The sequence below is a fragment of the Dipteris shenzhenensis genome, chromosome 8 (assembly GCF_047967505.1).
Source record: "Dipteris shenzhenensis isolate YYH24624 ecotype China chromosome 8, Dip_SZ_1.0, whole genome shotgun sequence".
Classification (NCBI taxonomy): domain Eukaryota; kingdom Viridiplantae; phylum Streptophyta; class Polypodiopsida; order Gleicheniales; family Dipteridaceae; genus Dipteris; species Dipteris shenzhenensis.
This window is the reverse complement of record NC_141603.1, coordinates 9,864,052-9,891,355: the sequence shown is the minus strand read 5'-3', so window position 1 is coordinate 9,891,355 and position 27,304 is coordinate 9,864,052. Positions and strand designations below refer to the sequence as shown.

At 44.5% G+C, this 27,304-nt stretch overlaps 1 protein-coding gene across 2 annotated transcripts in view; it reads right to left on the bottom strand.

Moving 5' to 3' along the window:
* Positions 1-582: 582 nt before the first annotated feature.
* EMB2654 (Tetratricopeptide repeat (TPR)-like superfamily protein) overlaps positions 583-27,304 on the bottom strand; it is a 79,953-nt gene continuing 53,231 nt past the window's right edge. Inside the window, exons 7-11 of one of the 2 annotated variants that reach the window (XM_087378253.1) lie at positions 25,254-25,386; positions 2,321-2,425; positions 2,062-2,192; positions 1,713-1,956; positions 583-1,392 (exon numbers count right to left, since the gene is read on the bottom strand). In XM_087378253.1, coding sequence (XP_087234379.1) covers positions 1,848-1,956; positions 2,062-2,192; positions 2,321-2,425; positions 25,254-25,386 — 478 coding nt within the window. In that variant the 3' untranslated portion in view covers positions 583-1,392; positions 1,713-1,847. The remainder of the gene's footprint in view (positions 1,393-1,712; positions 1,957-2,061; positions 2,193-2,320; positions 2,426-25,253; positions 25,387-27,304) is intronic. The other variant, XM_087378254.1, reaches the window with a different exon arrangement.

Sequence of the window (27,304 nt, the reverse complement as noted above, 5' to 3'; positions counted from 1 at the left end):
TTAATGAAAGGTTCTTTTGCAAAAAAAATGTGTCTCTGTGTGTGTGCACTAGTGCACATGCAGGTGCATTCTCACACAGATAAATCTGTATCTAAAGATACAACTATCACTAGCTATTTAGACCCTTGGGACTCTTTTCACTCTACATGTCCGATATTCATGAACACACTTAGCTTTGTTTGATTTGACTTTTACACTCACAAGTTGAGCTATGTCCATATAGACACACGACAAGCAATGATACTTGCAAATGTAAATCATCATTGTTTCTAAACTTTAAACAATCAAACTGTTGGGGTTTCAAATGTTTCCTCAAAAGTTTGAAACATGGCCCATTCACTTAACCTCCTGCCAACAAAAGCCTGGTCTAGAGTCTGCAAAAGTGGAATTTACAGAACAGTCCAGAAACTCAATCAAATTCTACTACAGTGGTCAGTCTATGGATAGGATATGCTCCAGTACAATCATCAATGATCAAATTCATGACCAATCATCAATGTACATGCCACAAAATGTATGATTGTATCACCCATCGTGTAATTCCTAATATCTAATATGTACAATGAACATTGATGATTCTAGTCTCCACTTTTCCCATTGATAGATCACAGCACAGGAGTTGATATTTTGATGCTTCAAGGCTGATGCATGCACATGCCAAAAAAAGGCACTGGCAATGTTTGGATGCTCAAGATCAGATGCCTCTGATACGTGTTTTAACATTTAATTATTTATCTAACACATTTGTCTCCAAATATGACATTGTACATAGAGCTTTCATTGGTCTGATGTGTTGGAAATTAGGTTCTAGATTGAATTGCTGTGGCTTGTCCACGAGTTCAGCCTACATTCTTTATTCTCCTTATCCAAAGGAATAATGAAATTGCTGCATTCTATTTGCTTTGGGCAAGTTCCCCATTGATGACTTCAGGCAAGGAAAATTGGTTTTCCTCTGCTTTCTATTTTTACACCCTCTCTGAGTGTGAGCTTACGATACATCCTGTAGTCTCTCACAGTTGCACCATGTCATTGCCTGAGTAAGTAGCTCAGAGTTATAAGGTGAAGATGCTTTTAGTATGCCCATGTAAAGCACTAAAATCTTGCAAGGCAGGCAATGGCTATTGAAGTACAGTCGGCTCGTATGTCCCATCCTATCCACAACTATCAAACCTCTTGTGCATGTCCCAAGAAATCGATCAAATCTTACTGTTCATGGAGCACCTCCCTATTTAAGGTACGGTGAGCTCTGGTTAATTTGTAGGACGGCACTTCACCTCTGGATTCTCACAAAGACCATTCGGTGTCTCGTTTATCTGGAGGCTAGCATTTCTCCTCTGCATTTTCTTAAAAAACATAATCGAGAATCTGTATAAGATTCTCAGCAAATCTTACCTTCACAATTTACCACAGAAAAAAATTTAGTCAGTATCACCTTGCCACTGCTAGATTAATTATTTAAAAGCTCCCTGAGCAATTATAGATTGTTAACATATTTGGAGTCGATTGACGATTAGATATTGCTTATCCACATATCACTCTGAGAAGCTTTTTGCTCTCTCTGCTTAACTGGCCTTTGCGAAATTCATGGCTTAAGTTCTCAGTTTGAATATCGCACACCATGTCCATTAGAGGAACAATGCATACATTGACATTGGTTGAGCTGAAAGATTAAAAGTGCATAAGCCGATGTACATGAGTTAGGAACGACTCACCAAGTTCAGAGGCATAGCCTTCCACTTGCAGTATAGCCTTTCTATAGTGTCCCAGATTTATTTTTCCTTACGTTCATATCTGATTTGGGAACTGCAAGGAGCGTTTCTCTGTTTTCCGCATATCATCTGGAAGTATCAACCTTTTGGATTTTCCAAATCTTTGCACAGAGCATCAGCCTTGCCATGTTTGACACAGGCTAAAGCTTTGGTCAGTGTTTTAACCATTTGTGTAGTAGGTGCATATCTGTACACATGCATGAATGATGCTATCAATAAGAAGAGCATATGATAGTTACAGAAGAATCACAGAAAAATCGAGACAAACTAAGGACAATCTACTCATACTTACCCTTCGGATATCATCTGCTTATACACATCCAGATAGTTCTGCCATTGCTCCAAATTTCCCAAACATGCCAAAATGGAATAGTATACCTGTAATGAGGGCTTGAACTTCTCATTTTGGAACCAAGTTAGAATCTGCATAAGCAGAGAGAACAGTTGAGCATAATGAAAATGTATAGGTTCAATAGCTGCCTGTTATAAATTGGGAGAAAAGAAAGCATATTGCATTGTCACATTTTTCAAAATATGATATTCACACCAACCTCAACACATTTCCTCCATTTTCCAGCTCTTGCAAACGAACTGATCAGCATGTTGTAAATCTGCAAATTTGGCTCTATGCCCTGATCTCTAACTTTATAAAACACCTGCAGAAAAAACATGGACGCAACAAAAGTGCGCTTTAGTTATTTACAGAGAAGCTTCCAGATAAATACAATAGTGTCTTTTTTCAAAAGCATCAATTACAAATTATACATTATATACAGACCTTATTCACCAGGCATAACCGTTCTTTTGGAAATACCATCATCTGTGACGTTTCAAAAACACCTTCCAGCACATACATAGATTACACACACTTTTTTAGTGAAAGCTTTGATTGATTATATTACAAGAATAGTCACCTCAGAAAAGAGGCGCTAGAAAATACATCAACTGAAGATCTCAGTATAAGACAAATATACATCTGGCAATCAAAGAAAGATTGCTGCAGAGAACGCTTGAAGAAAGCAAACAAAGAAAAATTGGGATCACTAAAGACTTTACGATTGCGGTCTGTCCATAAAGTCCAAAGTGCCCAATAGCAAGCCCAAACAAAGAAAAGATGAAACTCTGATCGCTGTGGATGAAAACCAAAGAGCTAGAAAAATTTCCCGAAGAGAACAGTCGGGAATCTTGCTCGTAGCCTCTGTCGAAGAGAATCCAAAAACTGCCGAGAAGACGGGCAATGCCATAATAAATGAGGCACAGTCTCCTGAGAAATCAGACACCGATGACATAAAGCAGGAACAATGTGCCTACGGGCCAGCAACTGTCCAAATGGAAAAATTCCCAGAAGCACTCGCCACAAAAAAACTTGTTGCCGAAGTGGAACCTTGTATGCCCAAAGTTGCTGTAGTTTTTTCCTCCACCACTTAGCTAGCCTATGCATTTGCCAAAGAGAATTACCCCTTTTTGAAACCCAGGGTTGAGGCAAAAGGATTTTGTATAATGCAGGCACAGTAATCTGAGATAGCCTCAAAGGATGAGAGGAGGACCCAAGTGAAGTCAATGTCCAATCCTCTAATCGATCCTGGAGTTCCAAAGGGGGAATCAGAACCAAAGGCGAAAGCATACAAAGTGATTTGCTACCATAAAGTACGATAATGAGAACCCAAACCATACTGTGTGGCTGCTAGAGAAAAGGGAAGCATAGAGCAATAACATCAGCAACAGTATTGATCCCTTTAAAAGAGATAAAGTAAAAGCGGCGAGGTTCCTGTAAAGCAAGCGGAGGCTGAAAAACTTTGGACCAGTGAATGCTTTCAGCCCGCATAGAATTACCCATCAGAGACTGTTGACCATGCCATTCCAGGTGAGACAGAATATGCTTCCAGCCAAGAAGCAAGTTGGAGACCATAGGGCAGCCATGCAAAGTGCCATCAATGCACCCAAACAAGAAATCCCATTGAGTGGATTGCCAATGACCAAAAGTAGGAGTATTGATATGTGTGACGAGAGATTGAATCATGAGAGCCCAGGACTGATCACCTTTCAAAAATTGCAGCAACATTTGAGTTTAGCATGCATAGCAGTCTCCCGTGTGGCTCACATAAATGATTTACCATAATCCCAGATCACAGCTTGCATTCGAGCAACAAAAGCCTACCATGCATAATCCATATCAAAAAGCATCTGAGAAGAGAGAGACTGAATGGCATCATAAACCATAGCTTTAAAATCAGCATGTTCCAGAGAACTGTTATTCACCAACAAAAGCCTTCTGCAAGGCAATCTGCCATCAGGAAAGTCATGCATGGAGAGCCTCAACCAAAGAGGGAATACGTGAAGGCATGATCAACCCAAAGTTGACAAGTAAAGGCATCACAATGCTGCGGATCGACCTGATACCATCTGTCCAGGCGTGCCTGATAGGAAGATTGAGCATTGTGTTGAAAGGTATAGCCCGAGAGTGTGGGCTCTAATTCCTTCCAGAGATCCACCAAACGCAGCTGAACCAAAAAATCAGACCATGCCTGCTGTTCAGATGCCAACATATGAGTGTGGCCCAAAGTATTATCTCCCGGTTACGGAGCATTGTTGAAATCACCACAGATAAATACATAGTGTCTCCACGGATGATTATGCATGGCATCCCAGATCAACGCTCGACCATTGGAAGATTGAGGGGCATAAACCGATGCAAATTCAACTATTTCTCCTTAAACCAGGCATTCCATAATAATCCATCTACCATGGCGATCATTGAGAGCCACAACAGGCTGAAGATCATGCCTCACCAAAAAAGCCACTCCAGAGAAAGAGTGCTCTCCAGCATAGAAAATATCATAACCAACAAAATGTCATGTGTGACCAGCATACATGTGTTGATTATGTTCCTACAAAGCCACTATGTCTGCCTGCAATTGTCTGATATACATCCACCTATACATTGAGTGTAACGCATTTGATGTGGTCAAGCATATTTACAGATATAGGACAAGTATGCAGTGCAAACAAAACAAACTGACTATGTCTGTATCTCCATCTCAAGATCAGGGCCTCTGCCTTGAGAAGAAGAATCAGCTTGAGGAGAAGACAAGAGAGCAGCAACTTCCTTTTCCCGAAAGAGGGTACGATTTGCGGTGACCGTTGCCCAAGTCAAACCAATTCCAGAATTTTCAGCGGGGGTTTTGCCCTGTGAGGATGCACTATTCCAAGTCCTGGATGGTAAAGGTCTTCCTAGGAGAGAGAGCTTTTAGAGCAATTTGCCATGCTTCATCCAAAATTTTGCCTTTCACTTGATGCTGAGATGCGAAAGGCATAGAAAGAGAAGCAGAAGCATTCGAGGCAGCCGGGGCTTTGCCTTTATCTTGGACAGCAAAAAACTGTTTGACCCCTTTGTTTTCATCACAGAAGAGGCATTTGAATTCTTACTTGGGGGCGGGGCTGTTTCCGCTTGCACTGGTAGTTTGGGAGCTTGAGAAGGGCAATGTGAAGCCATATGCCCAAATTGCTTGCATTCAAAGCAAGCTCTTGCAAACAACCCCCATTTCAGCTTGTAAAAAGCGCTACCCATGGAAACATTATTGATAGTAACCGAATAAGAAGCCGGGGTGGGATTATCTGTGTCCCACAAAATGCAAAAGCGATTCGAATTCCCGTTTGGTCTCGGTGGGCATACCACCTTGCCAAGAGAAGCTGCAATTTTTGGCAATAGAGACGCCATGCACTGAGGAAAATCCACAACCTCTACCCATACAAGACAACGGTGTTGAATCAATGCCTGATAATCCCTGATAGGAGACCAGGGCAAGACATGGACCATCTGCTGGCCATAGAAGAGCAGAGAGTGCTCCAGCAAAACCTGTTTGTGCTCTTCATCAGCCATGGTGATCTCAAAAATACCTCTCGCTGCATAGTGGACCTTTTGACATAGCACTCACCCAGGGTTCTAGTCAACCAATTGCCCACATCCGCAGCAGCAGGCATACGTCCAGGAAATAAAATAATAATGGCATGCTTAGCATATTCCTTGACAGGATCAAAGATGTCGTCCACCTCAACCATGATACCTGTAGTGGGAAGTGGATCTTTCCAACCCTTGCGGGTATCCTCAAAACCTTCATGCATCACTTCATAAACGAGCTGAGCCTCTGCAGAGGCATAAAGGGGGTCATCCTGACCCATCACCTGCTTTTGTCTTTAATTTGGAACAAACCTGTCCTTTTGAAAAGTCTTCTCATAGGGACAATCTGCCATTGTATCTTAAGGAGTGGAACTGAAAAAAGAAGGGGCAAAGGAGAAGATGGAAAAAAGCTGCACAAGAGAAAAACTTTGGCAAAGGCTAGAAAGGAGGTTACACCAGGCTAACCGGAAGGGGAAAAGGAAAACAAAGAAAGAGGAGAAGAGGAGGGATCAACGGGGAGCAGCAACAGCACACGAGGGAACACCACCTAACCTGCACAGGAAAAAGCAACAGCTTGTACGGAGCCCCAAAACTGTACGGATGCCAACCAACGCTTGTATGGACTGGCAGATGTACAGTCCTGCAGGAATGTACGAAAGTGCAAAGAGGGACTGAATTGACAGAAGCGTATGGCAGACCCAACCGTGGGCAGACAAAATTGTACGGGATGCAAACGGGAGCCTGTACGAAACAACGACCTGCAGGGAAGGCCACGAAGGCTGTACAGGATGCAGCAAGAAGACCGTACGGGCACCGTACAAAAGCTGACAGCAAAGGACAAGGACTGGAAGATGATTCAGAGGCTGGCTGAACGACGGGAGCTCTCCTCTCTTACCCTACACACACACACACACACACACCCCATACTCTCTCTCTCTCTCTCTCTCTCTCTCTCTTTTGGGTGAAAATTTGAGTTGCTTTATATTACAAAATCGTCATCCTAGAATCGGACGATGAGGAATACATCAAGAGAAAGACTTAATATAAGACAGATATACATCATGAGCTATGATAGAAAGATTGCTGCTGAAAGTGCCTAAAGAAAGCAAAAATTGAAAAGGTGGAATCACACCAGACTCTATGATTTCTATCCTTCCATAGAGTCCAGAGCGCCCAATAATGAGCCCCCCCCCCCAACACACACATTGCACACGTGCGCGCGTGCATGTGTGTGTGTGTGTGTGTGAGAGAGAGAGAGAGAGAGTCTATTTTTAACGTCCACGGGAGACCAAGAGGTCTATGGGACAACATGAAAACCAACTAGTACATCAGCTTAGGGAGGGAAGCTCCCAAAGAGTGCATAAAGCAACTCCAATTATTTAGAGTACCTACATTATGACTTGGAGAAAACATAATCGGCCATACATCAGTTTAAGATTGAGAGTCTTCTGCCTTGGCTTTAAACTCTTTAATGAGTGCTACACCCTCACGGTACACTACCCATTTTCCATCATTCTTAGCAGCCTTGAGCTTAGCTAATTCCGCTGCCTTATTTTTCAATTGAGCTCATGTAAGTTCTTCAGCTATCCATATCTTAGTTCCTTTCAACTTGTAGGATTGTTGGACAAGCTTGACCAATAGATCCCGTGAGTTGAAGCGTAATGATACCATGACCTTTAGACTGTAAGATCCGAGTTGCTCTGTGATCTAAGTCGATTTCATAGTCCACAAATTCGTCAATTACCCACAAGTCATGATCTCTATCTCCCCCTGTAAAATCGTTATGCCGTTCAAATCTTTCCAGAGAAACGCCATGAATAAAGAGTGGGTTTCGGGGACGAAGGATGCTTATTCCTCACATTTGTGTGAGCGAGGACCCTATTGGCGACGAGTTTTTGGAGACGGGTACGTACTGAGCGTGCAGGCCCATGCCCACTTTATTGGTACCTCATTCTCGAGGACTTGTTTTCCTCTCCCATCCGCTTCATCATCATCATCAAGAGCATCATCCTTATCAACCTTCCAACCTATATTAGGCATGGCTGCTTTGACATGCACTAAGGTGTCGCTGAAAGAGTCCTCTTTGTACCATCCTTCGGGGAGCCCCTAGTCTAATCTTCAAAGCATTATCACGCCTAGTCGCATGTTCTTTAATCTCTTCCTGAATGTCAGCCTTATTAACCTTTGCATCAAACCCCACAATCACTTCCTTCTTTGCGGTCTGTACTTCAATGTGAACTAGATCTTTGACTATGGAGACTAGCTGGGGGGTAGGGGGGAAGCCTTGCAAGATTTTACAACCTCATTGATGACTTCTTGCTTGCTAGGTTCTTCTAGAACCTGAATTCTAGCTACTACATCTGCCAGTTGCATCTTTGACTCTCTTACCTGCTCTTGTAGATAAAAAATCTGTTCATGGTGCCCAATGATGGGTCGGTCAGGACCTCCTCGTAGGTATGTATGTGCATACGGAGAGGGTGTCATAGCTGCAACAGTGGCGTATCGGGTCCTGCTGCCTGAGGTGGTTGGGAGGAGAGGCCATTCCTTGCTGGCCATGCCTGCTGCTACCCCCTAGCTGGGCTGGGAGTTCAACCCAGCTAGGGATTAACCCTTGGGTTAGGTTAACCTCTAAAGGTTAGGTTAGGTTAGGTTAGGTCAAAGTTAACCTAGGTTAGATTAAGTTAGGGTTTTTGAGGGGGGGTTGTCGACGGGGGGTCGAATGTCTTGGTTGCTATTGGAGATATTGGCTGCTCTTGTTGGTGGCTACTGCTGGCGAGGATGTTGGCGGTTAAGGCTGGGCCACAGCGGGCCGCCGCTAGGGCTTGCGAGGGTTGACGACGACAGGAGAGAGAGCTAGGACAGCTACGGCTGACGACGAAAGGGCTGGAGCGTAGAAAGAGAGCTACGACAGACGACGGGAGAGGTATGACGGACGACGGGGGAAGGTACAACAGACGACGGGGAGAGGGGCTGAGGGGCTGAGAGAGAGAGAGAGAGAGAGAGAGAGAGAGAGAGAGAGATTAACGTCCGCGGAGGCCTCGTGGTCCTATGGGACAAAGTGCAAAACACACCAAAAGGGAAAAGAACTCATACAAGCCACAAAGTTCTCATTCAAGAGGCATTCAGCACCTACTACAAATATTGCCATGATGCAGACTTCGAAGAGTTTAGGATGCTGACCAGTACAGGTGATTGGGAGGCTTCACCATGGTACACAGTTGCATTATGCTGGAAGAGCCAAGTGGTGAGCTAGTTGAAACCTTTCAGCTAGAGATTGGGAATCCAAAGGACGAAAGGAGCATACGGATACCTGGAGGAAATCAGGTGGTATTTTTTTTTATCAGTTTACAAATGGTGTCAATTCATAGACGGTTGAAACACACTTAGGTGCTTTGCCAGATTTGGAGATGAGGGGGACAGCTGGATTCTTGCTACCTGGATGGACTTAACAAGTTGACATGTTTGTGTTAGCGCTGCATGGATGGAACCAGCCTTTCAGGATGGTTCACATGTTGGGAACTAGACCTGAGGGAGCGGGAGCTATGGAGTCTTAGAACTGAATTCAGAGACATCTTTGAATTGTTCTAGAGAGTTTCTCCAATGGAGCTGATAGAGCATCTGCATAGACATGTGGGTGTGGTCCCACGTTAGGTCAGTGATATGGGGTGTTGGAATATTAGGGTCACCTCCCCAAATAAGAGCCCCTATATGAGGAGAGCATGGGGGAGGATGATCTACACTATAGCAGGGGAAAAAGGGGGTCTGTTAAGGGGCTGCCAAGTGGCAGAACATAGACATCCTTGCTGAATTAGATTTAGGGCAACCCTGTTTGGGCAAAGTTTCGGGCCACCTATAGCCTAGCCAAGAGACCACAGAAAGGGTCACAGGACAGCATAATGGAACATGAAGTATTGCAGAAGATACATAGCCTGGTACAGCAGGTACAGTACTGGTCAGTAGTACAGCAGGTATAGTCAGGTACAAAGGCTGGAGCAGGGCCTGCTGACAACGGCCTGATTGCTAGGCAGATAGGGTGGGCAGACAGACACCAAGGCATCTGCAGGAAAGGCCTTAAATAGGCAAGTGAACAGGAGCAGAAGGTTGGCTGATACACACTAGGTCAGTCCACAGACTGCCAGTCTGTGGATCAGATTGGGGAGCCTCGGTGTTGGGAGCCTTGGTATTTCAGAGATCCACAGACTCAGCCTGCAGATCACCACCTTAGGTGAAGAGCAAAGGAAGTTCTGGTTGTACGTCTGAGTTCTCTCTTTTAGATCCGTGTTGCTCTGCACTTTATGTGACCATCAGGAGATCGAATTGGAGAAGCGTTTCGCTTTCAGATGCCCTGTATACTATGAGATTAGATGTCACTATCACCATCTCTTTAGGGACGGTTTTGGACCCCTATCTGGTTGCTTGTCCTACTCATATATCAGAGATGCCTGGAAACTTTCATCCATGAGGCTGTCGGACACAGGGTGCATTTGGTACATAGACGAGATTCAAGGTGTACAGACAGACTCCACTGAGAGCATGATCAATGAGTTGTTCCAGCCAGACTGATGGCGGGTCTGAGGACCAAAGCAAGAGACAAGATAGGCTCCCAAGCAGGTTGAGGCTCAGATCACAGACTAGGGGCCTCCCCTCCATGCTTACTGATGAAGGGCATGGCCAACAGGGGTGACAATGGCACTTGTTCGCCGCACAGCATAGCGAGGAGACCACAGCGGACTACACATACTGCAGCCGTTAGCACTCCATCACAGGCCTCATGCATCGCAATCTCATACATCGCCGACCCCGCACCCTTAGGCTTGACATCTTTGATAGTTTCCAGATGACGATCACAGTGTCGCCAGCCCCCATCCTCCCCATGAGTCCAGGGATTCTTTTTATGTATTGACATCGTTATGATTATGGACTTTTTGTATTCGTCATGGATGTTGAAACTTGATGCCTACTTAGAGGCTCCACCCCTTCAGCTCATTGTATCATCTTCTTTCAGTGTCATAGACCCTTCGGTCTTTCAAAGACTTTCATTAAACTTTCTTTCTTCCTTCCTTTCTTCAGTAAGCACATGTAGTTGAGTTGTGTCTATCATCCGGTGTCTTGTTACCTCTGTGTAAATCTACAGCTGGCGAGGTAGTTGGCCTATAGCAAGCAAACTACCCTATGTTTTTCTACAACAACATGGTGGGTTGGGGTGTCTTCTACTTTCATTTAACAAGTACCCACCTCGCAGTCCTTCCTCTTGTGCCAATAGCAGATCACTCCCATCTATACTTCCAACTTGGCTGTACATCTGAGTTTTGTCTTTCAGATCTGTGTTGCTTTCTTTATTGTTCAGTAAGCACACTGAGTTGTGTCTATCATCTAGTGTATTGTATACTTGGAGCGAATCATCTAGTGTCTTGTTATCTCAGCGTAAATCTTTCACTGCAAGGGAGTTGGCCTATACCAAGCAACTACCCGATGTTTTTCTACCATAACATGGTGGAATACGCCTTGGGGTGGGTGGTCCTACATTCATTTAACAACTACCAATTTCACAGTTTTATGCCAATGGCATGAAAGGGACTGAAGGGGGAAGAAGAGCAAGAGGGAGAGAGTGTGAGAGTGAAAAGACTCCAATGTGTGCGGGTGTGAAGTGATGAGCCACACCACAAACTCATTTGTTTTATTAGGATTAGGTTTACCCTATGACTGTCTTAAGACAGTCATAGGTGTCCTATCTTTAATGAAAGGTTTGGCAAATGTGCCTTTACCCCAACAACCTCCCACCTAAAGGCCAATGTGCCTAAAGGGGAGAAAAGAATAAAAATTACAGCAATATACAGTTACTGTATACAAGACCATAAAATAAGAATGGTCTCATCCTAATCCCATGATGTGGCGGCAATGTGCAAACCGCTCTGTAGGCAAGCTCTTAGTGAGCAAATCTGCAAGATTATCATCAGTATGCACTTTCACAAGCTCAAGTCGCTTGTCTTCCAGTACCTCCCTGATGAAATGATATTTCACTTCTATGTGCTTGGTCTTCTGATGAAAGACCGGATTTTTTGCCAACATGATAGCACTCTGACTATCACAATGCAACACTGGCATATCTCCTGTAATGCCCAAATCTCCCACCAGCCGAGTAAGCCATATTGCTTCCTTGCAGGCCTCAGTGGCTGCAACATATTCAGCTTCAGTGGTTGACAGTGCAACGCATTTCTGCAACCGAGACACCCATGATATAGCACCTCCTGCAAATGTGAAAATATAACCGGTAGTAGACTTCCGGTTATCTGCATTCCCTGCATAGTCTGAATCTGTAAAACCATGCACCAATGCATCCTGCCTACCATAGCATATGCACAAGTCTTTGGTACCCTTGAGATACCTCAAGACACCTTTCACTGCTTCCCAGTGCCGCTTGCCTGGATTTGCCATATACCTGCTAATGACTCCCACCGCAAAAGCAATATCCGGACGAGTGGCAACCATGGCATACATCAAAGAACCAACTGCAGATGCATACGGAACCTTGGCCATTTCAGCCTTATCATCATCTGATCTGGGGCTGTCCTTACTGCTGAGTTTTAAATGTGGAGGCAACGGGGGTACTAATAGACTTCCCCCCCTCCATTTTAAACCTCTGCAGTACTTTGTCAATGTACTCCTTTTGTGACAGAAACAAAAGTCCCTTGGACCTGTCACGAGTAATCCGCATGCCAAGAATATGATTTGCATCACCCAAGTCTTTCATGTCAAAAGACTTATGCAGTTGTTTCTTCAAAGCACTAATCTCATGCTGAGATTTACTGGCAATAAGCATGTCATCCACATATAGAATGAGTAGCATCAAACTGCCATCCTTTGCTCGTTTGGTGTACAAGCAATGATCGGTCTCACACCTATGATACCCTTGGGACTGCATGAAGGCATCAAACTTCTTGTACCATTCTCTTGGCGCCTGCTTGAGTCCATACAAGCTCCTCTTGAGCTTACACACAAGCTGTTCTTTCCCTTTAACAGCATATCCCTCTGGCTGACTCATATAGATCTCATCATGGAGATCTCCGTGAAGAAAAGCTGTCTTCACATCCATCTGACATAAATCCATGTCATCATGAGCAACAAGAGCTAACACTGCTCTCAAAGTAGTCATCTTGACTACAGGGGAAAAGATCTCATCGAAGTCAATGCCCTTCTCCTGCTTAAATCCCTTGGCAACCAATCTGGCCTTATACCTTGGTAAAGCATTTGAATCCACTTTGACTTTGTAAACCCACTTGCATGGCAAAACCTTTCTGCCTGCAGGTAGCTGCACCAAGTCCCATGTATCAATCTGAAGTAGGGAGTCCATTTCTGACTGCATGGCTTTCTCCCACTTCTTTTTCTCTGTTCTTCCCATAGCTTCCTTGAAGCTGGAAGGCTCACCACAATCTGTCAGCATGATAAAATCAGCCACATTATTGGCTCCTGGAACAAACCTGGTAGGAGGCCGTTGTGCACGGGTGCTCCTCCTAACAAAATGTTCCAGATTAGGCTGCTGTCCAGCCTGTTCTTCATGCATGACAGGTGGCTGTACCACTATATCTGGCTGTTCTACAGCCCCATCTGCTGGCATATCTAGTGGTGCATCATTGGCAAAATTATCTGGCTGATTTTCAGCCTGTATACCCTCTTGAACAGGGTGATCTGCAGCAGCCTGCTGCTGCATATAAATGGGCATTCTTTGCTGTCCAACATCATCATAAATAACCCTCCTGTATTCCACAGGTTGCACGGGTTCCTTGTATACACTATCTGTTGGAATTATATCTATAATTCAGCAGTGACCAATGTAATATAATAAGTTAGTTAGGGGCACTTTTCCCTCATTTAGAGGTTTTTCCCCCTAACTGCAGTTAGTTCACTAACTATGGTTAGTGACTACTAAGGTTTTGTCACTATGACAAAACCTTATCTACACTACTTTGTGTAGTACTCTTTACACACTCTATTGCAACTACAGCTTCTCAGCTTACGACTCTCTCACTCTCTCTTGCTCTCACACTCTCTAATCCTTCATTTGGTATCAGAGCGGGTTCAAGACCCTCGTGCCACCAGCTCCCTCAACGTTCTCTCCCTCAACGGAATCCGACGTACCATCGCCGTACAGTCCGTACGGATTTCGCCGTACGCCGTACGAATTCCGCTGTCCGTACAGTTTCCGTCGTTGCTGCCGTACAGTTCCAGTACAGATCGCCGTTGCTGCCGTACAGTTCCCGTACAGTTCCCGTCGTTGCTGCCGTACAGTTCCAGTACTGATCGTCGTTGCTGCCGTACAGATCGTCGACAGCGCCGTACAGGCGCAGGTGCATCCGTACTATTTGGCCGTACAGATCGCCGTACTATTTGGCCGTACAGGTCCCCGTACATACTGTACGTACAGTTCGTACTGTACTGTACCACCTGTACCCTTCACAGATTTGTGTGCATTTACACAGGTTGCCTTCAGCCACAGGTGTTCTTTGGCAGGCACATCTTGCAGGAAACCACAAATTGGGGCAGTCATTTTCTGGGAGTACATTTGGGGCTTTTACAGACAGATCTGCAGATCTTGTCTGAAATTTGGGGCTTTTGTGTTAAAATTGCAGATTTGGGGCTTCTGGCTTTTTTAACCCCTTTCTGGCTGCAATTTCTAGCTACAAATTGGGGCTTTTGTGTTTGGAGAGCATTTTTTGGAGTATTCAGTATATACTGCCTCTATTGGAGTGTTTGGAACACTTTTGGCAGATTTTGGAGAGTGTTCTATGCTTGGACAGATTTCTGACAGCTCAAGTGCAGAAATCTAAGTTGCTTATACAACCCGTGCTTGGGTGTGGTTTTTGGGAGTTGTGCATTCTATTCCCAGTAAGGGAATTCAACTTTGTATCTGCTTCAATTCCTTTTTCAGATATGGCCCATCAAAATCAGAATGATTTTCAGTTCGGTGGTCTTTCTCAGGAAGACAAATTGGATGGTACCAACTACTCCCTCTGGAGTTTCATGGTACGTAATATTCTGATTTCTCGTAATTTATGGGATTATGTCAATGGGGATGAAATCCGACCAGCAGATATTGCACCTGCTACCCCTCCTCATCAAGGAGGTGGAAGAGGTCGTGCACAAGGTGCAGCTGCAGGACAAGTTGTTGGTGCAGCTACAGTTAATACTCCTGAACAAAAGAGATGGGATTCACGAGATGCCTTAGCTTTGTCTTGCATCTCTCTTTCAGTAAAAAGATCAATCATTCCGCATATCCGGTCGTGTAAGACCTCCAGGGCAGCGTGGGATATTTTGGAAAGCATGTATGCAGCACGGAATGATGCCAGGGTATCTTTTTTAAAAAGAGAGTTGACCAATACACATATGGAGGAGGGTGACTCCATGTCAGCCCACCTCACTAAGCTTCAGGATCTCAGAGAGCAGTTGTTAAATATAGATGAAATTATTCCTGATTCAGAGATGATTACAACCACTCTGAATTCTCTTCCTGAGTCTTATCTCAGCTTTCATACTTCGCTGAATTTATCATTGAGGGGGGGTGCAAATCCTCTTTCTTTTCATGAGCTGATAGGACTTCTGCTTCAGGAAGAGCAGACCAGGAAAAATTTGGCTTCACGTGCAGGTGAACAAGCCATGCTCTCAAAATTCAAATCAAAAACAAAGGGACAGGCAAAAACAGCAGCAAATCAGCCTTCCAGTGGGTCAGGACAGCCTTCACAAAAGGCTCAAAGTGATGCAAGCAAGCCCAAAAAGAAGGGTTTCTGTCACTACTGCAAAAAGCCAGGTCATCACATAGCCGAATGCAGGAAAAGGATTGCAAAGGAAAAGAAAAACAGCTCAGGAATGGCTGTTTCAGATTGAGCCCCTTGTGCATCTGACAGTGGGGATGCTGCAGCCAACTTTGTTGGTCAAGATTATGCCTTTTTATCTTGCATTTCTGATTCTAGGTTGGCTGTTCCAGATGCTCGGGATAGTACAGCTTCATGCAGTGATGACACTTATGCATTTTTGACTTGCAGTTTTGACTCTTCTTCAGATGCATCTGCTTTCAGTGTTGATGAAACACTGAACACATGGTATTTTGACAGCGGTGCATCCAAGCACATCACTTCGCGGAAGTGTCTCTTTACTTCCTTGCATCCTCCCCCTGTTGGTAAGAAAGTCACTTGTGCCAACAACTCCTCATATTCAGTACGTGGCACAGGAGCAGTTGAGCTCACTGCAATAGATGGCTCTATTTTCAGACTTTCTGATGTTTTATATGTGCCTGGCATAACCAAGAATCTCCTTTCAGTGTCCACTCTTAACAGAGATGGATTTCAGGTCATCTTTGAGGATGACAAATGTGCTGTCCGGGACAGGGAAGCTAACTATGCCTTAATGTTATCTGGTACTCTGCTGCGTGGGCTTTTTCAGCTTGATATTTTTCAGAAAAGAGCAGCTCATGCTTTGGCAATTTCTTCCCCTACAGTTGCCATGCAAAATGCAGAATTATGGCATGCCAGATATGGCCACATGCATTACAACAGCTTGATGACACTTCAGAAATTTTCAATGGTTGATGCATTGCCCCCTCTTGCAATACCTCCTCCACATGCCTGTGAAGGGTGCATTTTAGGTAAAATGCATAGATTTCCCTTCAAGAATGATGGTTCAGTTAAAGCTGTTCGCAAATTGCAGCTTATACACAGTGATGTCTGTGGTCCCATGAGGACTCCTTCATTGGGTGGTCATCTTTACTTTGTCACATTTATTGATGACTACTCCAATTTTACTTGGGTTTATGGGCTGAAAAAGAAATCTGAAGTGTTCACAGTGTTTAAACACTTTTCAGCCATGGTTGAAAATGAAACCGGGCTCAAGATACAGATATTACGCACGGATAGAGGTGGGGAATACCTATCTGCAGAATTTGATGCTTTTCTCAAACAAAAGGGTATTGTGCATCAGCTCACAGTCAGGCTAACCCCTCAGCAAAATGGCAAAGCTGAGAGGAAAAATAGAACCCTCATGGAGATGGACAGATGTATGCTGAAAAGCAAACACATGCCTCATAAATTCTGGTTAGAGGGTTTGATGTGTGCCAATTACATTTTGAACAGGGCTCCCACTAAGGCTTTAAAAACAAAAACTCCTTTTGAGGTCTGGAATGACAGGAAGCCTTCAGTGGATCACTTCCGAGTCTTTGGATGCCTTGCCTATGCACATGTGCCAGTTGAATTTAGGCACAAATTGTCAGATAAAGCCATCAAATGCATATTTGTTGGATACAGTGTAGAAAGCAAGGGGTATCGTCTCTACAATCCTGCTACACGCAAGATCATTGTAAGTAGAGATGTCATATTTTCTGAAAATTCAGCTTACACTCAGGCTGATTTTCAAATGCCTTCACCTTCAGAAGATGTATTTCAAGGGTTGCTACCCATTGCTTTGGGTTCCCCTGCTGATTTTTCTGATCCAAATCAGAATTTACAGCAACCTTCACATGCTTCAGTTCCGCCACGGGATGTCATGCCTCCTCCACAGGAAGTGGAACAAGTGGTACAGCAAGAAATTGCAGACATACATGCAGCAAAAACAGTCCCAAACTGGCTGTTACAGACTCTCCGGGAGAGTAAACTTGATGCTCCGTTACCTGGCAGGACTCGCAGTGCAGCAAGGCACATGGAAGGTGCTAATTCAGTGGAATCAGCATATGCAGGTACTCTCCTTGATGAAGAGGAGCCTGCCACATTTGAAGAGGCACAAGGTAATGTGCATTGGATGAATGCCATGCACGATGAGTTGCAGTCAATTGCCAAAAATCAGACTTGGGATGTTGTGGACTTGCCACAGGGTAAACATGCTATTGGCACACGATGGGTATTTAAAGTCAAACGGAAGCCAGATGGCTCCATTGACAGATATAAAGCCAGGCTGGTTGCTAAAGGCTATGCTCAGAAAAAGGGCATAGATTATGAGGAGACTTTTGCTCCTACATCCCGGATGACCACCATCCGATCAGTAATTGCAATGGCTGCACATTTTGAGTGGAATGTTCATCAGTTGGACATCAAAACAGCCTTCTTAAATGGGGACTTGCTGGAAGAGGTGTATGTCAAACCACCTCCGGGTTTTGAAATTACAGCAAATGCACTTCAAGTCTGCAAGCTTAATAAAGCTTTATATGGGCTGAAACAGGCCCCTCGTGCATGGTATGCCAAGATACATGCCTATTTGACCAGCAAGGGGCTGCACAATAGTCCTACTGAAAGCACCCTCTACATCAAGATGGATGGGGGGGAAATATTAGTCATCCTTCTTTATGTTGATGACTTACTGCTCACAGGGTCCAATGACGACAAAATTGCAGATTTCAAAACTGATTTGCAGACCCACTTTGATATGTCAGATTTGGGGCTGCTTCATTTTTATTTGGGGATCCAGTTCTCTCATGAGAGACGTGGCACTGTTATGTCTCAGTCCAAGTATGTTCAGAAACTTTTGGACAGATTTAACATGCAAGAGTGTAAGCCCATATCTACTCCTATGGAACCGGGGCTGAAACTCACAATGCATGATGCAGGAGAATCAGTTGATGCCACACTTTACAGTCAAGCTGTTGGATGCCTCATATATCTCTGCAATACTAGGCCTGATATTCAGTTTGCAGTATCTCAGGTGAGCAGGTATATGCACAGCCCTAAAACTATGCATTGGCAGGCAGTTAAGCGCATCTTCCGTTATTTGCAAGGCACCAAGTCTTTTGGCTTACTATTTCCCAAGGGGGGTGACTTGCAGATGCATGCCTACAGTGATTCAGATTGGGCTGGTGATTATGACACTAGGCAGTCCACTAGTGGCAATTGTTTCTTTTTGGGAAAATCTTGCATTTCATGGCTAAGCAAGAAACAATCTACAGTGGCTACCTCATCATGTGAAGCTGAGTACAGGGCAGCTTTCACAGCAACAGTGGAATGTGTCTGGCTGAGACGTTTATTTGCTGATCTTTATCTGTCTTTGGAGGGTCCTTCTCCAATTCTCACTGATAGTCAGAGTGCCATTGCAGTGGCAAAGAATCCAGTGTTTCATGCTCGCACGAAGCACATTGAGGTTCACTATCATTACGTCAGAGAGAAGCTACATGCAGGAGAGATCAGTATGATCTTTGTGTCCACACATGACAATGTTGCAGATATCTTCACCAAAGCACTACCACGTGAGAAGTTTGAGGCATTTCGCAGTGCCCTGAACTTATATCCATTTGGTGATTGATCAGCCTTGTACATGACATTGGCACTGCAGGGGGGTGTTGGAATTATATCTATAATTCAGCAGTGACCAATGTAATATAATAAGTTAGTTAGGGGCACTTTTCCCTCATTTAGAGGTTTTTCCCCCTAACTGCAGTTAGTTCACTAACTATGGTTAGTGACTACTAAGGTTTTGTCACTATGACAAAACCTTATCTACACTACTTTGTGTAGTACTCTTTACACACTCTATTGCAACTACAGCTTCTCAGCTTACGACTCTCTCACTCTCTCTTGCTCTCACACTCTCTAATCCTTCACTATCCTCTTTAAAGATGACATCATTGCTGCGTATAATCTTCCGTTTAACGGGATCCCATAACCTGTACCCCATTTCACCTTCGTCACCATAACCCATAAAGATGCATCTGATAGACTTTGGATCCAGTTTGGTGCGCAAGTCTTTGCGTACATGAGCAAAGCACTCGCAGCCAAATACACGTAAGTGCTTATAGGAAGGTGGCTTGCCAGACCACACCTCCTCTGGCACTTTCAACTCCAAAGCCTTGTTTGGCGACCTGTTAATAATGTGAACTGCTGTTTGCACGGCTTCTGCCCAAAAGCCATGGGGTAATGCAGCATAAGACAACATACATCGAACCTTCTCCTGAATAGTTCGATTCATCCGCTCACTTGCACCATTTTGAGATGCATTATGAGGGGCTGTGAGTTCCTATTTGATGCCCTTAGCTTGGCAAAACTGCACAAAAGCATGTGACACATACTCACCCCCATTATCGGATCTGAGGCATTTCAGCCTACGACCTGTCCGATTCTCAACCTGAGCGACAAACTTCTTGAAAGCATCTAAGGCATCGCTTTTATGCTTCAAGAAATAGACCCACACTTTGCGTGTGGCATCATCAATAAAAGTAATGAAATACTTTGCACCCCCTAGTGATAACTGTGGCATTTCACACAAATCAGTGTGCACTAGATCAAGCGGTGCTCTATTTTGGGGAGTTCTCCTCTTATGAGGAGTCATAGAATGCTTGCCAAATATGCAATGATCACAAGTAGGCAAATCTGAAAATGAAAGAAGCGGCAGATAACCCAAACGTGACAGTTCTTGCATTCCTTTAACAGACATGTGTCCCAACCGGCTATGCCACAATGAAACCTTTGGCAGCTCGGTTATGGCAACAACATGATCACTCACACTGGAAACATAAAGAGGGTACAAGGTATCACTCTTAAAACCCTCAGCCACTACAGTCTGGCCATCAGTAATCACCCATTTGGAATCCCCAAATGTGGTGTGGTAACCACTGTCATCCAATAAGCCAGTGCTAATCAGATTTTTCTTGATTTGCGGCACATGGCGGACACCATCAAGCATGAATATGCGTCCATCAGGAAATACTACCTGTATACTGCCAATCCCTGCAATCTGACATGCATAGTTGTTCCCAAGATGAACAACTCCATGAGTACCTGTGTAGGAAGTAAACCACTCCCTATGAGGAGTAACATGAAAAGAGGCACCTGAATCCAAGAGCCAGGTGTGCATGTCGTGACCATCAATAACCAAGGCATGTGCTATTACAGCAGAAGAGCATAAAACATCATGTATGTCACTGTCACTGTCCTCTGCTGCAACATTCACTGCATCCAAGTCATCTGCCTTGGCCTTGCCTTTGCCTTTGCTTGCATTTCCTGCATCCTTTGTTTCAGCCTTCTTGGCTTTCTGATCCCGTATGAACTTGAAGCACTTAGACTTCACATGTCCCTTCTTGCCACAATAAAAGCATTCAATTTCCTTTTTACCACGGGACTGACTTCGGGATTTGAACTTACTAGCAGATCTCCCCTTCTGCTGAGTCCTGCCTCTATCCTGTACCTACAAAGCATTTGAAGACTTGCTGCCCGCATTATTCTTCCTGCTCATCTCCTCCATAAGGAGAGAGCTCTCTACATCAGCATATATAAGAGTGACATTTGAATTAGACAGGGTGGTCTTGAAAGTGTCCCAACTCTCAGGGAGGGTACACAACAAGAAAGTAGCCTTGAACTCCTCATCAAGATTCAACCCCTGTGCAATCAGCTGTGTAAAGATGGCATTGAACTCACTCAAGTGTGAGGTCATAGCTGTACCTTCCTTCATGCGAAGATCAACCAGCTTCTTCAGCCAATAAACCTTACTGGCTGAGCTCTTTTGGGCATACAATTCTTCTAGTCTTTGCCATAGACCATAAGAGGTCTTTTCAGCCTGAACATTGAACACAAGAGTGTCTGAAATAGTGAGCATGATAGCTGCCCTTGCGGACAAATCAAGCTCTTCCCAGTCATCAGCTGCCATGTCAGATGGCTTGACACCCTTCACCCTTATGGGCTTAGCAATCTTCTTTAACAGAAGTACATTCAAGCACTATTCTGCCCATAATGCATAGTTGTGTGCTCCTTCCAGTTTCTTTATGTTCAGAATTGAAGAATCACTTCCCCCTGATGCCATATCAGATAAGGAGAGTACCTGACTCCCTGGAAGTAAAAAAAACTGAATAAAAATTCTGATTTCTCAGAAAAAACCTGCTCTATCAAGAGCCAGGAGCACTCACAATAGTGCTGTTTTTACTGTCAGGAAAATCTGCAGCAAAACAGTAAATGTCCCTGCAAATACTGTATCTTCTGACACACTGTACCGTGCTCAAAGAGACATAAACAGTAATTTCAGAATGCTGCAGCTGCTCAACAAGTGCTTAACAGTGCATAATCATCTGACAAAGCACAAACACTGCTGTAAACACTGCTGTACTGACTGTACTGAGCACAAACACTGCTGTACTGACTGTACTGATCACTTACATAAACAGTAATTTCAGAATGCTGCAACTGCTCAACAAGTGCTTAACAGTGCATAATCATCTGACAAAGCACAAACACTGCTGTAAACACTGCTGTACTGACTGTACTGAGCACAAACACTGCTGTACTGACTGTACTGATCACTTCTCCCACCTCAGATGAGGTATTGCACTGAGTTAATATGCATAAACCACTTGGCAAACACCCAAAGAAAAATGACACTTCAGCCTGTCACAAAACCTGCAACAGAAAATGGGATAAATCCCAAGCAATCACCCTTATACCAAGGGGAGACAATGCATCTGAAGATCTCTGTCGGTAACCCAAGTGCTATCAAACAAAGTCTGGGCAAAAGCCCCTTGATCTGACACCTGAACCAAGTGGAGAACACCTCAACACTGAGGTAGCATGCAATATGAAAATCTCTCTGACAAAATCATCCACCAGTGTAATGCATATACTGCCCTGTGTAGAAATGACATACACAGATCCCAACGTACAAACACTCAATGAGAAACCTTTTGAGCACTGTCAACGATGGACAGTTAGGGACCGAGTAAACTCGATGCGCCCTGGCCAAGCGTGGCTCAACTGAGGTTCTCTGAGTGTTGCACAAGAAATGTGACCTGCAAGAAAATGTCACCTCGACACTGCGGAAATCAAGACAAATGTGTGCTCTCTGGCACCACACTGCCTCAAGGCATACAATGCATCACCTTCCGGGCAAAAGCCCTATGATCTGCTCACCTGTAAACTGAGATTCAAATCCAGTAAAAGCATATGTCCTCTTGCAAAATCAGGGCATTACCTTGCCAGAACAAAATAACTGTGCAATCAACCACACACTGTGGTTCTCATCACCTCAAGCACGAGATGAATGAAAGTACTTGCTGTACTTTCAAGATAACACAGTTTTGTGAACTGAAAAATGTCCCTGAATCAAGAGGAATGAAGAGCAGAATGCTCTTTCTCCTTTCTTTCTTCCCCAAACAAAAATGTACCTTTTGTACTTTCGTACTTGCTGTACTTGTGCAACAGCCAGATCCAAAGAAAAAATTTCCTCTGACACAGATCCCGAAAACAAGAAAATGTACCTCCTTGCTGCACAAAATCGGAAGCAGCTCCCTGTACCTGCGCTGTGGAGATCCGTACAGATGTACGGCTCCTGTACGGAATCCCAGAAAAGGAAAAACTGTCGAAAGGTGTGGCGGCGTCGTCCGTACAGCTGTACAGCAGTCCGTACGACTGTACGGTAGTCCGTACGGCTGTACGGTAGTCCGTACGGCTGCCCTTGGAGTAGACTGCGCGACGCCTCGAAACAGCTAGCAGCTAGTAGCAGCTGCTATGCAACTGTTGGCTGCTGACTTGATGCGACGACGCCCTGCTGCTGTCAGCAGCTGCTGTACGGCCCGCGACCCGCGCCGCAGCCCGTGCTCGCGACCGAGCTGCTCCCGTGCCCACGCCACAGCCCGCGCCCGCGCCCGCGCCGCTCCCGTGCCCACGCGCCCACGCACGATGCCCGCGCTTGCGCCCTGAACAGATCCGTACGAAGTCCGTCCGTACGGCTGTACGAACGTCGTACGTCCGTACGGCGATGGCTATATAGAGGTCGAGGCGCTGGCTATATAGAGGTCGAGGCGCTGGCTCTGATACCAGTTGAAAGGGACTGAAGGGGGAAGAAGAGCAAGAGGGAGAGAGTGTGAGAGTGAGAAGACTCCAATGTGTGCGGGTGTGAAGTGATGAGCCACACTACAAACTCATTTGTTTTATTAGGATTAGGTTTACCCTATGACTGTCTTAAGACAGTCATAGGTGTCCTATCTTTAATGAAAGGTTTGGCAAATGTGCCTTTACCCCAACATGGCAGATCACTCCCATCGATACTTCCACCTTGCCCTAACACAGCCTATATAGACCACTCTCACAATAGCTTGCAAATACTACTACTATCGGGGTTTGACCACATGTTGGATAGCATATGCTATAATTACTTAAACACACTCCTCGAAGTCATAGACAACCAACCGACCCTGGTTCTCAAAGTCTAGCGCCCCACATGCTCTACCCATAACATTGTACAATACCCCTTCACTTACAGGTCGAGTCTATCAAAAGCTTGCTATAGGGAGAAGCCGGACGAGCTCCAATACAAAAGCTTGTGCCACACACTCTCTAACACGGGGGCAATCTGCTATGTTGTTGAAATGTCAATGTCCACTTGGTAGCTTACGTACCTCATTGTTTGTTCTCGTAGACAAGGCACAGCCACCAATTGGATCTCTTGAACCTCCTTAGTCACTGTGAGGAAGCCAATTGGATTGGTCCACTTGATCCTAGGCCCAGAAGCCAAAAAATACCTCTCTAGGTCTCCATGGACCTCCACAAAGAGTGAAGTGTCATCTACAAGCTCTGAGTCCAATACCGCCTCCTCTTGATGGATCAAGAGCCACAACCCAGGGATGCCCGTGCCCCCCCTGTGTGGAAGCACAGAAAATAACCTAACGAAAGGCACAAGGAGAGACCCCTAGAATCCATATGTCTAGCCTCTGCATTGCGCCCTCAAGAAGAGGCTACTCCACCCTGTAATAAGCCTTCTTGAAATTCAAGCGAAGAATTGCGATAGGCTGAGACTCCTCCCTGGCCCAATCCATTGCCTCCCAAAAGGTAAAGATGTTGTCTAGGATATTGCGTACCTGAACAAAACCTGTTTGCATGTCGTATATGATGTTAGCAAGAAGGGCTGCAACCTCGCAAGCTCAAGATCTTGGGCTAAGATGTGGTATGCGGAGGATGGGGTTCCCAGCACGCTTACGCTGTCGGCAGTAAGCAGCTCCCACCAAAAAGATGGGCAGAGATATCAGCACCATAGCGCTCGAGACCCAAAAGCCCTGCGCCCAATGCCCACTGTTCTCTACGTACGTAACAATAGTAAGGGATCCATGATTTTATTGACAAAAAATGCTTAATTTGGAAAAAATAAAATTAATAGTTCCACGATGGATGAATGTTGTCAATGCATGAAGGGTATCCATGGGGAATGATGGGGGCTTGCATACTACAAAGTTTGGTCTCTTTACAACCCCATAGGTCATGGTCTCGATACCTCAGTTTATATTGCAATCGAATACAGGGTATGCTTGAAAGGGCCTAGTTGGCAAAGGAGACAAAGCTGATAGGATTTGTTATGCAATGGTAAGAGGGCCTATTTACTTGCACTCTACAAGAATAGCATAGAAAGAAAGGCAAATCTTGTAAGTGAGAACCTTCTCCTCACGTTTGCCCCACAATCTGTGCAAACCCCCCCCCCCCTGCCCGCCTCTTCTTTTTGACATCTTCACGTGTGTCTCTTCTTTTGCAACCCCTCATACCTTCAGCCCTCCTGTTTTTCACTTCCCAACCCTTTTTTGCATATTGGAGTGAAGGTAGCAATGATGGAAATTTGTATTTTTTTGTTATTGAGTTAAGAAAATGTACCTTTAACATTTCCTCCACCTTTCCACTCCTCCCAAGTGTAAGAAGCACATGGTGCACCATGCCAGATGTAACAAGTACTCCTGCACCTTGCATCCTTTCAAAAAGAACAAGAGCTGTCTTCCAATCCCTTAACCTATTCCAACAACATCATTAAGCTTCATCATTACACATTACTCATAGAAATGACTTAATTAGTTAGTTATGGTACTATTCGAAGTGGTTCTCTTTAAAAAGTGCACAATAAAGAGAAAATACATTGCAGTGCTTTTTGAATAGCTACTGCATAGCTCCTATGGAGGAAAGTACTGAAATTCAAAGTGACCCTTAGGAGAGATGAACAAAAAAAAACCGACACCACATAAAGGTTCCTTGTTCCAAGTAGAATTTGAGAAAAGTAATGAGTAAGAACCATATGAAATGAGAAGACCATACTCTATTCAGTATACTCATAGCATGAAAACAATGACAGACAATCATTAGGGATACATGTACTTATGCCATTTTTTGGCCAGCTCATGTGCATGTGCAAGGACGTGTGTGCATGCGTGTGTATGTGTGTGTGTGCGTGCGCGTGCCCGCGTGCGCGTGCCTATGCACACGTGTGTGAGAGGCATTTTTGCCTTGATGTTTTGATAGCAAGTAAACACCATGTGCACAAGTCAGTACTTGATTTTGTAAAGGACAAGGCTTCGCATTTTTGCAAACAGTAAACAGGGCTACTTAGACCTTTTCTTCAATGCAAAAAGGATGCATATGGCCTTTATCAACTTCCACGCGCACATGCTTGCCGTAAGCGTTCAAGCTTTTACAAACAATAAACAGGCCTCCTTGACATATGGCCTTTTTCATCTTCCATGTCCACATGCTCGCAATTAATTAGCAAGGTAAGTGGGACATGTATCATATTGTTTAGCCATTCAAAATCCTTTTTGTTTGCCCATATATCAAATTGTATATCCATGACTGCTGTTATAAGTTGATGAATATGCTCTCTTGCCATGGAGGGCAAAGACTCTACATCCTCAAAGAGAAACAAAAGCACGGTGCCATGTATTTAGCTAATCTTTGAGTTTTGTTGGTCTAAGGTAAATGCCATGGGCCCTCACAAGCTAGTTGACCTAAACCAGCCTGAAGAATTTGTGAAAAGAAACTGATCACGAACTTGTTGGAGTTATGTTCCCATGGATTTGGTAATGCTCTCATGAAATGTAAAGCCAGCAGCATGTTATGACATGTAATTACCATATAGGATCCTAGACCATTTGAGGACTCTGACTCCAACCTTATTCTATGGAGGAGTCAAGGTGTCCTCCATACCTTGGTGCAATAATTATTATTCGCACCATACATATGGCACTACCCCATATGTCGCTGTAGGACTTGATCTTAGTCTAGGGCTTGGGGCTCCCTACAAATTTCTCAATGTTTTTTAATGCCATGGTGTCTGCAATTCATTTCACCTCTCCAATAGTGTATTCTCTCCACTTGTCACATGCACCCCTGCACTTGAGTGCAAGGTGACAATTGGCTTCATCGACAAAGTGCAAATAGTAGGATATATTGTCGTGAAGAAACTTCATGGGAGTTGGGCGAAAAAGACAAGCAGCTAGAGGAAACACAGAAACAGCTTGAAGGAAAAAAAACTACAGAGGAGGACAAACATGAAGAAGGCAAGGGACTCTCACAATTCAAAAAACTGCTCTTAGTGACGAGATGGCCTGAGCCGAGAAGCAGCACCAGCTATGTTGGTCCTATACAAAAACTTTCTCATTTCCCAGTTCCAAACACAAACAAATGTTGGCTACTATGCAGGCTAGCATAAGTAGTGCTTCCTCCTCGGGTTCGACCGCACTCCACTCATCAGGTCCACTCCAAATTTCAAGAAATACGACTATAAGTGCGACTATTCAGCAATTTTGTAGTTTCTTCATCAATTTGTAGCTCATTTTCCGTTAGCTCGTATTCTAGACGAACAAGACAAAGTCACCTAGCCGCCCCTAATCTGACCAGTGAAGCGGTGACCTGGTGGTAGCATTGGTCTAAATCTTATA